The sequence below is a fragment of the Gymnodraco acuticeps genome, unplaced genomic scaffold, assembly GCF_902827175.1.
Source record: "Gymnodraco acuticeps unplaced genomic scaffold, fGymAcu1.1, whole genome shotgun sequence".
NCBI classification, from domain to species: domain Eukaryota; kingdom Metazoa; phylum Chordata; class Actinopteri; order Perciformes; family Bathydraconidae; genus Gymnodraco; species Gymnodraco acuticeps.
This window is the reverse complement of record NW_022990266.1, coordinates 330,615-344,313: the sequence shown is the minus strand read 5'-3', so window position 1 is coordinate 344,313 and position 13,699 is coordinate 330,615. Positions and strand designations below refer to the sequence as shown.

Below are 13,699 nucleotides of genomic sequence, written 5' to 3'. Positions count from 1 at the left end.
CACAGGTGTGCCTTAGGCTGGCCACAATAAAAGGCCACTCTGAAACGTGCATTTTTGCTTTATTGGGGGGGTCTGGGGGGGTCCGAAAACCAGTCAGTATTTGGTGTGAGGGGTAGGGTTAGGGTTAGGGTAATGTTGTGAATCGAGTGGCCCATGGTGGTGGTGGGGTTATGGTATGGGCAGGCGTATGGTATGGACGACGAACACAGGCCACTCGATTCACAACATTACCCTAACCCTAACCCTAACCCTAACCCTAACCCTACCCCTCACACCAGATACTGACTGGTTTTCGGAACCCCCCAATAAAGCAAAAATGCATGTTTCAGAGTGGCCTTTTATTGTGGCCAGCCTAAGGCACACCTGTGCAATAATCATGCTGTCTAATCAGCATCTTGATATGCCACACCTGTGAGGTGGGATGGATTATCTCGGCAAAGGCGAAGTGCTCACTATCACAGATTTTTTCAGATTTGTGAACAATATTTGAGAGAAATGGTTATTTTGTGTATATAGAAAATGTTTTAGATCTTTGAGTTCATCTCATGAAAAATGGGAGCAAAAACAAAAGTGTTGCATTTATATTTTTGTTCAGTGTATGTTCTATCTATCAGATAGTTTCACTTTCACACATCAGGCCCGTAGCCAAGGCCGGATTAGTACCTCCAGGGGCCCCTGGGCACTGAGCGCTCATGCCCCCCCCCCCCCCCCCAACCCACGTACCAACAAGTAACACCACACCTACCCAATCCTACCAACATGACCAATATTTAGAATTTGCAGTCAATCTGGCATGTCAAATCGCACACCTATTTGTCAAAAGCAGGGACGCAGCCACATAGTTCAACCAAAGTATAGGTCTAGCCTTTTGCCCTTTCAGTCAAAAATCACAAGACAAAGATACAATGGATAAGATCTCAAGACAGTGTATGGCTCAAGAAGACCTAGGTAATATCACTCAAAACCTCAGAGCAGCACCCCACTTAATGCAAAAATATGACTGCCTGGCTGTACAAGTACACAAGGAGTTATATTAGTCACAAACATTGAGAGTTACAAAAGTAAAATATGTAGTGAAATTGTGTGGTTGCTCAACTAAGTGATCAGAATATGTGATGGAAGATATTGTGTGTGTGTGTGTGTGTGTGTGTGTGTGTGTGTGTGTGTGTGTGTGTGTGTGTGTGTGTGTGTGTGTGTGTGTGTGTGTGTGTGTGTGTGTGTGTGTGTGTGTGTGTGGTGTGTGTGTGTGTGTGTGTGTGTGTGTGTGTGTGTGTGTGTGTGTGTGTGTGAGAGGGAGAGAGAGTGTGTGGGTGTGAGAGAGAGAGAATGAGTGTGTGTGAGAGACAGTGGATCTTACCTTTTAGAAGTGTTTCTCCCTTGCCTTTCTCTTTGAAAAGTCTGTGATTAGGTCATCAAAATCCAAGGCTAGAGGCTAACATTGCTCGCTAGCTCAACAACATCCTCCGTGACTGCCGCCACTGTTCCTTGTGGTTGCTGGCCTATTTCGTCACTTTTTGCTTTTTTGAAAAAGCTATTTATTGTTGGGACATTTTTTAATGCAGCCGCCACTCTCTCTTCTTTTTCTTTCTTTTCGCAGCCCCGCTGGGCATTTGGCTGCTACCGGCATCATCAATTTGTTCAGCTCACGTGACAAAATGTGACATGAGTGAGGGTGGGGCTGTGATTCGGCTATACACCGCCGCCGCGTAGTAATAAAGTTGAGCGCATACATAGTGAGACCTACAGTACAGAGACGGTTTAGAAAATATATTAATTTGATCGTATAGAAAAGCTGTGTTATTTATGGTGAAGAGTGAGTGTAATTTAAAACAATGTATCATGAGTGAGGTTGTGCCCGGAAAAAAAAGTTTTAAAAAATAATATTATTTTAAAGTTTTGTCACTGAGGGCCCTCTTTGCTCAAGGGCCCCTGTGCACTTGCCCAGGTTGCCCATATGGTTAATCCGGCCTTGCCCGTAGCAGCTGTCACTGCGCAGTGAACGATCAGGAGTGAGTGACTGAGAGACCTAGCTGGCAGTTGCTTACAGATGGATAAACAAGCTCCAAAGCGTAAAGGCGTTTTTGTATAGTTTGTGTATACAGTATACAGTATTGTAGCCAGCCCTGGGTTCAGGGGGAGGGGCTTGCATAGGGGAGGGGGGGGTGGTTGGCAGGGAAACGGGGTTCAGGGGGAGTGGATGTACCCGTAGGATAGAAAAGGGGGAAGTGACGTCTGACTCAGAGGTCGCGCGGCTGTGGAGAAGAACGTGTTGCCCACATCATTCTGTTACTGAGTTTAGGCGTTAGCTAGCAGGTTTATTGCTTTGGGTGCAGTCACTTTTGCCTCCACTTGCTGTTCAAATAAATGTTGAAAGAAAAAGTAAATCTGTTAACAGTTCTGTTTCATATGGGTGTTGCGAGATGTATCCATAGATTTAGTCCCGAATTTTGCTCTCAAAGTGCACCAGATTGATGCATTTAACTTCAACATTTAAAAAAAAAAAAATCTTGTTTCAGAAGTATAAAGGAGTCCAATGGACTGGCGGGGACAGTGTGTGGGGAAGAAACTCTTTCTGAAGGGATCACAGGGATTTTTGCCTTTGCAGACCATTTAATAGGCTACATGATCAAAAACCTAAAACACACTACAGGAAAGGGAATACCACAACAGATATAATAGGACCTGTTTAACATAGTCGGACACGACAACCTGTGCAGCCCATGTATTGATTCCATCCGATAGCTGCTATAATACAAATAAAACGTCTGCCTGCTCTCCACAATGATCAATAACAGTGAACGGATGGTCAAAGTAAGGTACAAATAAACAGAATCACACGAAGCCTGGTTAGTGTTGCCTGACTTTATAAAGTGTGTGGTCGCGTTCTTCAGCTTTGCTCAGCGCTACTGATACAACTTGTATTTGCCTGTTATTGCTCAGGTTAATCTCGCCCCCCTCCGACGTAAGCGTGACGTGAAGCACTGCGGTGGAAACAGGAAGAACCAGACTAAATCAGGCTCTAACCCGAAACTGGCCCTGGAACCGGTTTGGTGGAAAAGGGGCAATAATGTAGTTTTTAACAAAAGGGGATCTTTCAGTTTGCATTATTATAAATAAATAGTAGGCCTATCTGTTTTTTATTGTATTTATTATATATCATTGTATAAAATGATATATCATAAATACATTTTTAAATAAACAATATATGCCTACTCTTTAAACTATGATTGGGACAATCACTTAAAATAAATGAAATAAACCGAACTTTTTCCTTTTATGAACTATTGAGAAAAGAGTCAAATTCCATGCAGCAGTAACAGAGATATTTTATTTTGTCTAATTGCAAAACGTTGTGCCTCCGTTACCCAAAATGCATCTTGTTCTCGGAGGGATTGAGAAGGGGTCCAGCTGCAGCCTCACAGCAGAGAGAGAGAGAGGGCTGTGGAGGTGCTCTGTTGGAGGACTGATTTATATTTTTTATTTCTTTTTCATCCGTAGACGGAATTCCGTCGAACATAATGTGGTGTTTGTTTGTTTTTAAGTTGAACTGCTGAGGGAAGCATGTCAGAGGCTGATTCAGTGTCGGTGTGCATTTCTGTTGGATGTTAATTAGCGAAGGATTCCTCATCATCTCCGGAAGAGTGGACCTCTGAATGTTTCTGTAGCGGCGGAGCGGCGGAGGTGAAGAGAGGTATGCTGCTGCTGTCCACCACCGGCCGCTGGATCCCGCTCCGGGAGCTCCGCGGGGTCTTTACGCGCTGAGTGAAGGAGAGGGGGGGCGGGGGTCCCTCAGCTGGATCACGCTTCGCCGCTGAATGATTGACTGATCTTATGGGAGGACAGAGGGGGGAGGTGGGAGCATTTGGATGTGAGACTATTGTTAAAAAAGCAGGATCCAGGTCTTGAGCTACAGGGGGAGAGGGGGGACAAATCACGGGACTTTGTTGATCCTTTTTATAATGATTATTTTCTTAGTATGACATCCTTTCCTGACGATAGAGGAGGATAGATGAGAGGATAAGGGACAGGTTGCTGTGCAGGGGGGATCCGGGGGCGGGAGAGAAAAATGCTGCCTTCGCAAGAAGCCTCCAAAATCTACCATGACAACTACATGCGCAACTCCAGCGCCATCGGGGTCCTGTGGGCCATATTCACCATCTGCCTGGCCATCATCAGTGTGGTGGTGTTCTTCCAGCCGTACTGGATCGGAGACAGCATCAACACCCTGCAGGCCGGACACTTCGGGTTGTTCCACTACTGCGTGGGCATCGGGAACTCCGACCGGGAGCTCCTGTGCCAGGGCAGCATCTCCGACTTCAGCTCCATCCCGTCCGGAGCCTTCAAGGCGGCCTCGGTGTTCGTGCTGCTGTCCATGGTGCTCATCCTCGGCTGCATCGGTTGCTTCGCCCTCTTCTTCTTCTGCAACACCGCCTCTGTGTACAAGACGTGCGCCTGGATGCAGCTGCTCTGCGGTAAGGACTTGTTGGATGGAAGATACCTTGGTGTGTTTTTTGGGTAAGGGGTTGATGAATAGGGGGTCTTTCCCACCAGTTTTTGGTGAGGGACACCTTAAAGAGGAGCATGTTAGGCTATGTATCTCTGTATACACTGTTCAGGTTGAAGAAGTACTCAGATTATTTACTAAAGTAAAAGTAACAATACCACAGTGTAAAGTAGGCCTAATTCAAAATAGTAAAAGTTAACAAGTATTAATATCAAAATGTAGCCTACTTTAGGTAGGCCTACCAAAAGTAAAGTTACTCATAGTAATGCATAATGGCACATTTAAATTTTTTATTTTTAAATGATTGGTGCATATGCATTACATTAATGCACACAATGTTCAAATACTGCTTACTGCACATATTTCTTATTTCACATTTCATATTTTATATGCTATAATTCACTGCATTCTATTTCGCTGTAAATTACTGCTTTATTTTATTGCTATCTAACTATATTTTATTACAGTGTCCTTACAGATTTTTTGTTTTATATGGAGAGTTTTTGTTTTATATGGAGAGTTTTTGTTTTAGATTGTATGTATGCACCATGACATCAAGTCAAATTCCTCGTATGTGTGAACCTACCTGGCAATAAACCCGTTTCTGATTCTGATTAATGTGTTCATCACTTCAATGTTGCACTTGGTCAAGGTGGGGTTTATGTGAATTACGTTATGGACTACTGTATAGCTTAAACTGTAATACATTATGATAATAGATGTATATTTTGTATTAACCTACATCTGCCAAATAACTAGTAAATGAAAGTACTCAAGTAAAGTACAGTTACCTCCATTTTTTTACTTAATACAGTAATTAAGTAAATGTAGTTAAATTACACCACTGCTGGTTTATCATCGCTAACCCAAAGAACAAAGAAAAGTCCCAAAATATGTCCTGAAGTCCCGTGGTGCATTCAGGATCATCTCGTGAGAGTTTGGTGACCTGCATGCTTTTACTAAACTGAACAAATAATATATTGTTTGTCATTCATTATTTGTAGGTTGTTTCGAGGTTCTGAAGCCACGTGACCCCGGGTCTTCTCCCAAAAACCATCATCCTGACACTAAAAGGATGTGTCAGTGTAATTGTATGGGATAATATAATGCCTTCAGCTGTGCTGCATCAAAGATCACAGTTTCTATTTTGGTTGCCATATCTGCCTACCAGATTAGCCTGCATGCATGATGTGCACATGCATTCCAGTAATGTACCCCCACCCAAGACGTTCATTCTTCTGTGCGAAAGTGGAACAAAGTCCATGTAAAGGCTGTATTGTGCTTGTAATTGTATTAGGAGGTGCAATAAACTGCCGGATAGTGGCAGCTGAGCAGATTAGGAAGGATTTGGGAATAAAGACTTGTTTTTCACCAATATGTGCGGTGGGAGTAAGAGGGGTTTGAAATCTGATGAAGGTTTTCAGTTTTCTAATTATTTTTGGTAAACCTTCATATTGCTTCCTCTCTACAGTTATATAAGTGTGTTATGGTAAGTGCCTACAGGGGCAACGGTCCAAAACACTTCCATCAGGAGAAACGCATTGCAGTTTAAAAAAACGATGCAAATATTACTAAAATAAATCATAAATGTGCAAAAAAACATGCAAATGAAGAAACAGCTTCACCAACTTGACAACAGAGGATCAGCATTCAGAAAACATTTACCAAATGTGTGAAGCATATAGCAGTTTGCCAGTTTCATAACTGTAAGTGTTTCGACAGTATATTTGAAATGACTAGGTTAGCTAGCTAGCTATCAGCAGATCTGCAACTGTATCCCAAGGAATCATGTGATCACATTGTTGGCTAATCAAACTTACATTTGAGTTCATTTAAAGTGACAGTTGGCCAACTTCATAATCCCAAACGTAAACAAGCGCTCCGGTCACGCTGTGTGGGTCACTCTTTAGTGTCCCCAGGAATCCTTTGTCTGACAGCGCTTTGTGTTTTTAAAGCATTTTGTTTGTGCAACGCTTCTTTGTAAACGCTGCTCATGTTTCGTCAAGCTGGTGAAGATGTGCGTGTGTTTTGGCACATTTGTGTTTATTTATTTGCACTTGTTTCTCCTAATGGAAGTGTTTCGGCAGTTGTAACGCATTTGCACCTGTAAGCCACCGTCGTTTCCTGTCTCTGTGTGTAATTAAAATCACTGAGTGTAGAAACAGATTGTTCAGGTGGAAGAGCTCAGTGACATCAAAGAATGCCCAGCGGATTCCTTATCACACAAACTGCTAATAATCTAGACGTGATGCACATGAGACTGCTAAAAGGTGCAGAGCGTGCTTTTCAACATTTAAATATGACATTTGATATCCCTTTTTGTTGAGTTTTCCCTCTGTACTCAGCAGAATTGTCACAAATCATCGCTCCACTGTTCTCTCTGGCAGGCTCCACAGTTGCGTGCAGGGAGGGTAAAATGAGCATTGGTGTGGAAGCGCTGACATTATCTGAGAGGAAGTTTTAGGATTATCCCTTCCCACGAGGCCACAGAACAGAGGGAGGCAAGAAAATAAGAGACAATGCAAAGAGACGGATAGGCTGATAAAGAAATAAGGAAGTATGGAAGAAGGGAAGCAAAGACAAAATAAAAGGATGATACACAGGTTTCCTCTTTCCAGACACAGCATGTGACCAACCCAGAATACGTGACTCCACCACGTGGGATGCAAGGAAGAAACAGCAGCCTATGGTAATGCTGATCAAGTCTTTACACAAAATAAGCTCAGGTTGTGACAAGGTGTCCCAAAACATCAACCAACCATGAGGTAAAAGCACAGACGCCCCCCTTCAGCTATGTAGTTCTAGGATGAAATCTGAAACGTTCCTTAGCGGTTAGCGTTTAATGTTAATAGGCAAAGATAATAAAAAATGTTTTTTTGATCAAGGAAGCACATGGCTGCACTCCTCCATGTTGGATAAAGCTCCTCTCGACACAGTCAATAACAGGGAGGAGGTTCTATAGCATGAACATGGAGAGAAAATCACTATGCTGTTTCTTCTGAATAATATCTTTCCAGACCCCTGTGATAATATGCTAATTATTGGCTAAATTCAACAGCATTTCCATATTGATGAATTAAATTACAAAGTATAATTTGATTAGTTTGATTAATGGACTGTAGTTGAAATGCACCGCAGCAGCTGCTGTGGTGAGATGAGGGGGATCCAACCTTGTGGAGTGAAGCTATGTTCTTGATATTATTCATTTTGGAGAAACCAGCTCGAGATCGCTAGAATTTGAAAATACACAGCCGGAAAACATCTGCCACTTCCTCACAGAGCCCCTCCTCCAACACACACGAACGCGCACATGACCAATGAAGGCACGAGATAAGTTTGTGCACAGATGGAAGGCTGACAGGCAGGTAGGCCATCCAGTTACTTTAGCCGGCTCAGATGATTGGTCGTGCTTTATACAGCGCCACGGCTTCCACTGATGAAATTCTTTTATGTATTTTTTGTCAAAGCACTTAAGATATTCATTGCTATCGGGATGTTAAGAGCATTCCATGGAATATAACAAAAAGTGTTTCTGAAATAAATTACATACCCCACCTTTAAGTGTATTAATATTTCATACTTTAACTTAAGGCTGAAGGAAAGTGACAGTTGTGTTGCTGCATTTAGTTTGACAGCACTAAGAAAAATCATGTTACAGTATGTGTAAATATATTTAAAGTCTGTTTGGTCCAACTTTTTATTGTACACAGATCTGCATGCAGAGTGAAATGTAGTCATTGAATTTAACCCATCCAAGTATTAGGAGCATTGGGCAGCTACTCTACAGCACCCAGGAGGCAGTGTGGGGGTGTAGTCCCTTGCTCAAGGGCACCTCGGCAGTGCCCAGGAGGCAAACTGGCCTCAAGTACAATTTTGCATCTAAAATAAACTTCAGACAGAATAGTACGTTATGCTCAGTCTGTCCTAAGAGAGTTATAGTAATATATGTTGAGCCGCACCACTCACTCGTTGTGATGGCTCTGCTGGTAGTGATAGATCTGCAGGAAACACTCTTATCTCTGCACTTGCAGACTTTATTTCAGCTGCTTGTCTTTGGTCAGTCCCTCCACCATAAGCGTATTTTACAGCAGGCAGCTGTCTCTGGGGAAAAAACTGCAAAGCCTCTGTCCACTTCCTGCCCTGCAGCAAACAGAGACACAGACAGAGACACAGGCTCATGATGAAGACATGATGAAGACTCAGGCTCATGGTGAAGACTCGGGCTCATGGTGAAGACTCGGGCTCATGGTGAAGACTCGGGCTCATGGTGAAGACTCGGGCTCATGATGAAGACTCAGGCTCATGATGAAGACTCAGGCTCATGATGAAGACTCAGGCTCATGATGAAGACTCAGGCTCATGATGAAGACTCAGGCTCATGATGAAGACTCAGGCTCATGATGAAGACTCAGGCTCATGATGAAGACTCAGGCTCATGATGAAGACTCAGGCTCATGATGAAGACTCAGGCTCATGGTGGGCACTCGTTGATGGACTCGTTGTTGTCAGATATATCTGGTGCAGCAGTGTTTCCTGAACAGCCACTGCTCTGGCTCCGGGAACATCTTTTCCCTCTGATGATTTCAAACACTGTTAACAAACCGCTCGTGTCCCCTGAGATGCAGGGCCAGCATCGTATCACTTACATTAACATGTGAGCTCTCTTTGTTGTTTGCTCCATATTCCATGAGTTAATGAGCGAGTATAGAGAATAAAAGGGGAATGAGAGAAACTACCATGCCACCAGGAGGTTGTAGTTATGTGTGTCTAATTAGCCCACGTTCAAAGAGATGTGACCATCACTCATTCTCTTTTCTTTCCATAACTATTGCACTTTGCACAAATTGGCTTCGTTAATGATCATTTGTTTCAGTTTAGGTGAGCTGTGTTTGGTTCTGAATATGGAATAGTGCGTAAAAGGAGAAGAATAATGAGATAGAAATACCAAGACAGAGATGACTCAATATGCAGAAACATGCTGTCAGACAAGTAAACAACAGAAGAACATGTTCATTTGAAAAGCAGATCTGAAGAAGTCACAAACCAACACAGAATGATCTCCCACCCTGCAGCATGACTCGGCTCTACTGAGTGGTTGTTCTTGGTCCTTCTGCCCTGCTACAACATGGGTTCATTTCCAACAGCTGTTGTTTCACACAGGAACTTATGAAAAGCAGATTGTAAGCTTCCTATTACAACAGAAAAAGAACAAGCCGCTGTGGAAAGTAGAACATCTAGCAGCTCACAAACAGTTTCTCAGTCTACAGAGCAGAAGATAATGAAATGATGCTCCATAGAAAAAGAAGAACATTCCTTTGCCAAATGGCAGAGACCAAGAGAAATGTCCTCTGAGCAGAAGACAGGCAGGGACATAATAAGGAGAAGGACAAACAGAGATTCATTTTTAATGAGCAGATTATTATTGCTATTTATTTTCTGGCTTTTCAAACATGTATATTGGTTTTAAGGGCGAGCTCACAGTCAGTTCTTTTCAACTACGTAAACATTATGAATTCCGAAAATTGTATTTGTCAAATTCATATTATTTTTTATCCTATGCTGCAATAATACCGCTGACAGCGCAGAAATAACATTAAACCAGAAAATTATCAACACAGTTGAGACAACACTCATTTAACAACAAATGGCTTTACATATCAATCAATCAATCAATCAATGTTTATTTATATAGCCCAATATCACAAATGTTACATTTGTCTCAGTGGTCTTCACAGTGTGTACAGAATATCAGTATGACAATACGACACCCTCTGTCCTTAGACCCTCACATCGTACAAGGAAAAACTTCAGAAGAAAACCCACAGTTTAAAGGGGAACATGGGAGAAACCTCAGGGAGAGCAACAGAGGAGGGATCCCTCTCCCAGGACGGACAGACGTGCAATAGATGCCGTGTGTAAATTGAAAAGATAATACATTTGCAACATAGGTAGTCCAAATGTTTGGAAATGCATGTGTGTATAATAGGAAGATGAATCCACGAGAATATCCATCCAGGACCTATGATCCAGGACCACAGCCACGACTCAAGATCCAGGGCTCGCGATCCAGGACACAGGAGCGCAGGATCATCCATGACTCCGGATCCCAGCGTATATAGACACCAAAAAGAAAGACATTTGGGGAAGCTGGGTTAATCGGAACATGAGAGTACACAGGTATAGACAGAGAGAAGGAAGAAGTAAGATGTCCCCCGACAAACTAAGCCTATATCAGCAAAACTAGGGGCTGAATCTAATCAGCCCTAACTATAAGCTTTATCAAAAAGGAAGGTCTTAAGCGCACTCTTAAAAACGGATAGGGTGTCTGCCGCCCGAACACAAACTAGAAGCTGATTCCACAAATGTGGAGCTTGATAAGAAAAGGCTCTGGCTCCCATTGTACTTTTAGAGACTCTAGGAACAACCAACAACCCTGCATTCTTGGAACGCAATGCCCTAGTAGGACAGTAGGGTATAATGAGTTCTTTAAGGTAAGATGGCGCCTGCCCATTAAGGGCTTTGTAGGCGAGAAGAAGAATTTTAAATTCTATCCTGTGTTCTATAGGGAGCCAGTGTAAGGCAGCCAGAACAGGAGTAATGTGGTCCCTTTTCCTAACTCTGGTTAGTACACGAGCCGCAGCATTTTGAATCAGCTGAAGCGACTTGACTGACTTCTTGGTACACCCTGATAATAAAGAGTTACAATAATCCAGCCTTGAAGTAACAAATGCATGGACTAGTTTCTCTGCATCGTTTTGAGGCAAGATATGCCTGATTTTTGCAATGTTACGTAGATGGAAGTAGGCGGTCCTTGAAATTGATTTTATGTGGGCGTTAAAGGATAAATCCTGATCAAATATAACACCAAGATTCCTTACAGTCTCACTGGAGGCCAAATTAATGCCATCCATAGTTAGTATATCCTTAGATAATTTGCAATAACTTCAGTTTTGGTCGTGTTTAACATCAAAAAGTTTAAGGTCATCCACGTTTTTAAGTCCTTGAGGCAGTCTTGAATTTTATTTAGATGATTAATTTCATCAGGCTTGATTGATAAATATAGTTGAGTATCATCCGCATAACAATGAAAGTTTACAGAATGATTCCTTATAATATTGCCTAACGGAAGCATATATAATGTGAACAAAATAGGTCCGAGCACTGAGCCCTGTGGTACTCCATGGCTAACTTTGGTTTGCGTGAAAGATTCATCATTGCCACGTACAAACTGAGAGCGTTCAGATAGATAGGACCTAAACCAGCCTCAAGCAGTTCCCTGTATGCCAACTAAGTGCTCTAGTCTTTGCAATAAGATATCATGGTCGATAGTATCAAATGCAGCACTGAGATCGAGCAACACAAGAATAGAGACAAGTCCCTTGTCTGAGGCTATTAGAATGTCATTTGTGACTTTAACCAGAGCTGTCTCTGTGCTATGATGTGTTCTAAAGCCAGACTGAACATCTTCAAATGAATCATTGTTTTTTAAGTAATCACACAACTGTTTTGCGACCGCTTTCTCAAGAATTTTTGAGAGGAACGGAAGATTAGAAATAGGTCTATAATTGGCTAAAACCTCTGGATCGAGGTTGTGCTTTTTAAGAAGCGGTTTTATCATTGCTACTTTGAATGATTGTGGAACATAGCCTGATAATAAAGACATATTCATAATATTTAACAAAGAAGTGCTAATTAATGGAAAAACTTCCTTCAACAGCTTAGTTGGAATTGGGTCTAACATACACGTTGATGGTTTAGAAGAGAGAATCATTGAATTTAATTGTTCAAGGTTTATGGCTGAAAAGCATTCTAGTTTACTATCTAGTGTAGTATTAGAACTTACATTTCCGGGAGCTGTTGATAACACTATACTGGTCAAAGGCAAGAGGTCATTAATTTAGTTTCTAAGAGTAACAATTTTATCATTAAAAAAGCACATAAAATCATTACTACTGAGTGCTATGGGAACAGAAGGCTCAATTGAGCTGTGGCTTTCTGTCAGCCTGGCTACAGTGCTGAAAAGAAATCTTGCATTATTCTTATTCTCATCTATTAATGAAGAGTAGTAGGCTGCTCTCGCTTTACGCAGTGCTTTCTTATATTCATTGAGAGTAATATGCCAAATTAAACGAGATTCTTCAAGTTTAGTGGAACGCCATATCCTTTCAAGTTGTCTCGACTTTTGCTTTATTTTGCGGGTTTCGGCATTATGCCATGGAGCTAATCTATGTTGTTTTATTTTCTTCTTTTTCAAAGGAGCAACAGAGTCTAATTTTATTCACAGCGCATCTGTAGCACTATCAACAACATGATCAATTTGGGGTGGTGTACATTTTGTATAAGTTTCCTCTCTTACATGCAGACATGCTATCGAGTTAAGTATTGGTGGAATCTCTTCCTTAAATTTGGCTATAGCACTAACAGATAGGTTTCTGCTGCAGGAGCTTTTGACTAATGCTTTGTAGTCTCGTAACAGTACTTCAAAAGTTACTAAGAAATGGTCGGATAAAGCAGGATTATGCGGTTCGACTAATAGTTGCTCAATTTCAATACCATAAGTCAGAACAAGGTCGAGAGTGTGATTATAGCTTTACATATGGCAACAACAAAACAACAACACGCCTTCATACCATGGAAACACTAAAGAATCATTATGTTGACATAAAAGTGGAACATGAAAACACCCGCCGTTTATGAATGAAGTGACCTTAGACATTTGAGACTGTTGATCCTCATGTAGTGTTTGATCCGAGGCAGATGATGAAACGTGAGCGTGCGACTCGGTGTGTGTCTGCGCTCTTAGACACAGTTCACTGAACACAACCAAATCCAAACGTTACGTAAAGACACTCCATCTACAGATATGATTGCCTATTTGCTTCTCTGGAAGCATTTTGTATTTTATGTGTCTGTGACACAGACACTTTGTTTGTACTGAAGATGTAAAACTCTATTTAAAAAGGGAGTGTTAAATTAAATTAAATGTGTTTTTTAAATCTCTGTAATGTCCTTAAACAGCTGGTAAGTGTCGTTTTTATCAAACAGGACAACACCATAACATAAATGAAGAGTAATCACCAGCTATCATAAACTCTGCTGACAGAGGCAGGTTCAGCAGCGTGGAGAACGACTGACAGAACTCCCCTCCCGACAAAGTGTTTGTGTTGGAGGTGAAGAATTGTGGTGTTGAAGTCT

The 13,699-nt window shown here is 41.9% G+C and overlaps 1 protein-coding gene across 3 annotated transcripts in view; it reads left to right on the top strand.

Annotated features, from left to right (window-relative positions):
- The first annotated feature begins 3,399 nt into the window (after positions 1–3,399).
- Positions 3,400–13,699, top strand: part of lhfpl4a (LHFPL tetraspan subfamily member 4a) — a 41,921-nt gene continuing 31,621 nt past the window's right edge. For all 3 annotated transcript variants that reach the window (XM_034220732.1, XM_034220731.1, XM_034220730.1), the window contains exon 1: positions 3,400–4,472. In XM_034220732.1, coding sequence (XP_034076623.1) covers positions 4,067–4,472 — 406 coding nt within the window. In that variant the 5' untranslated portion in view covers positions 3,400–4,066. The remainder of the gene's footprint in view (positions 4,473–13,699) is intronic.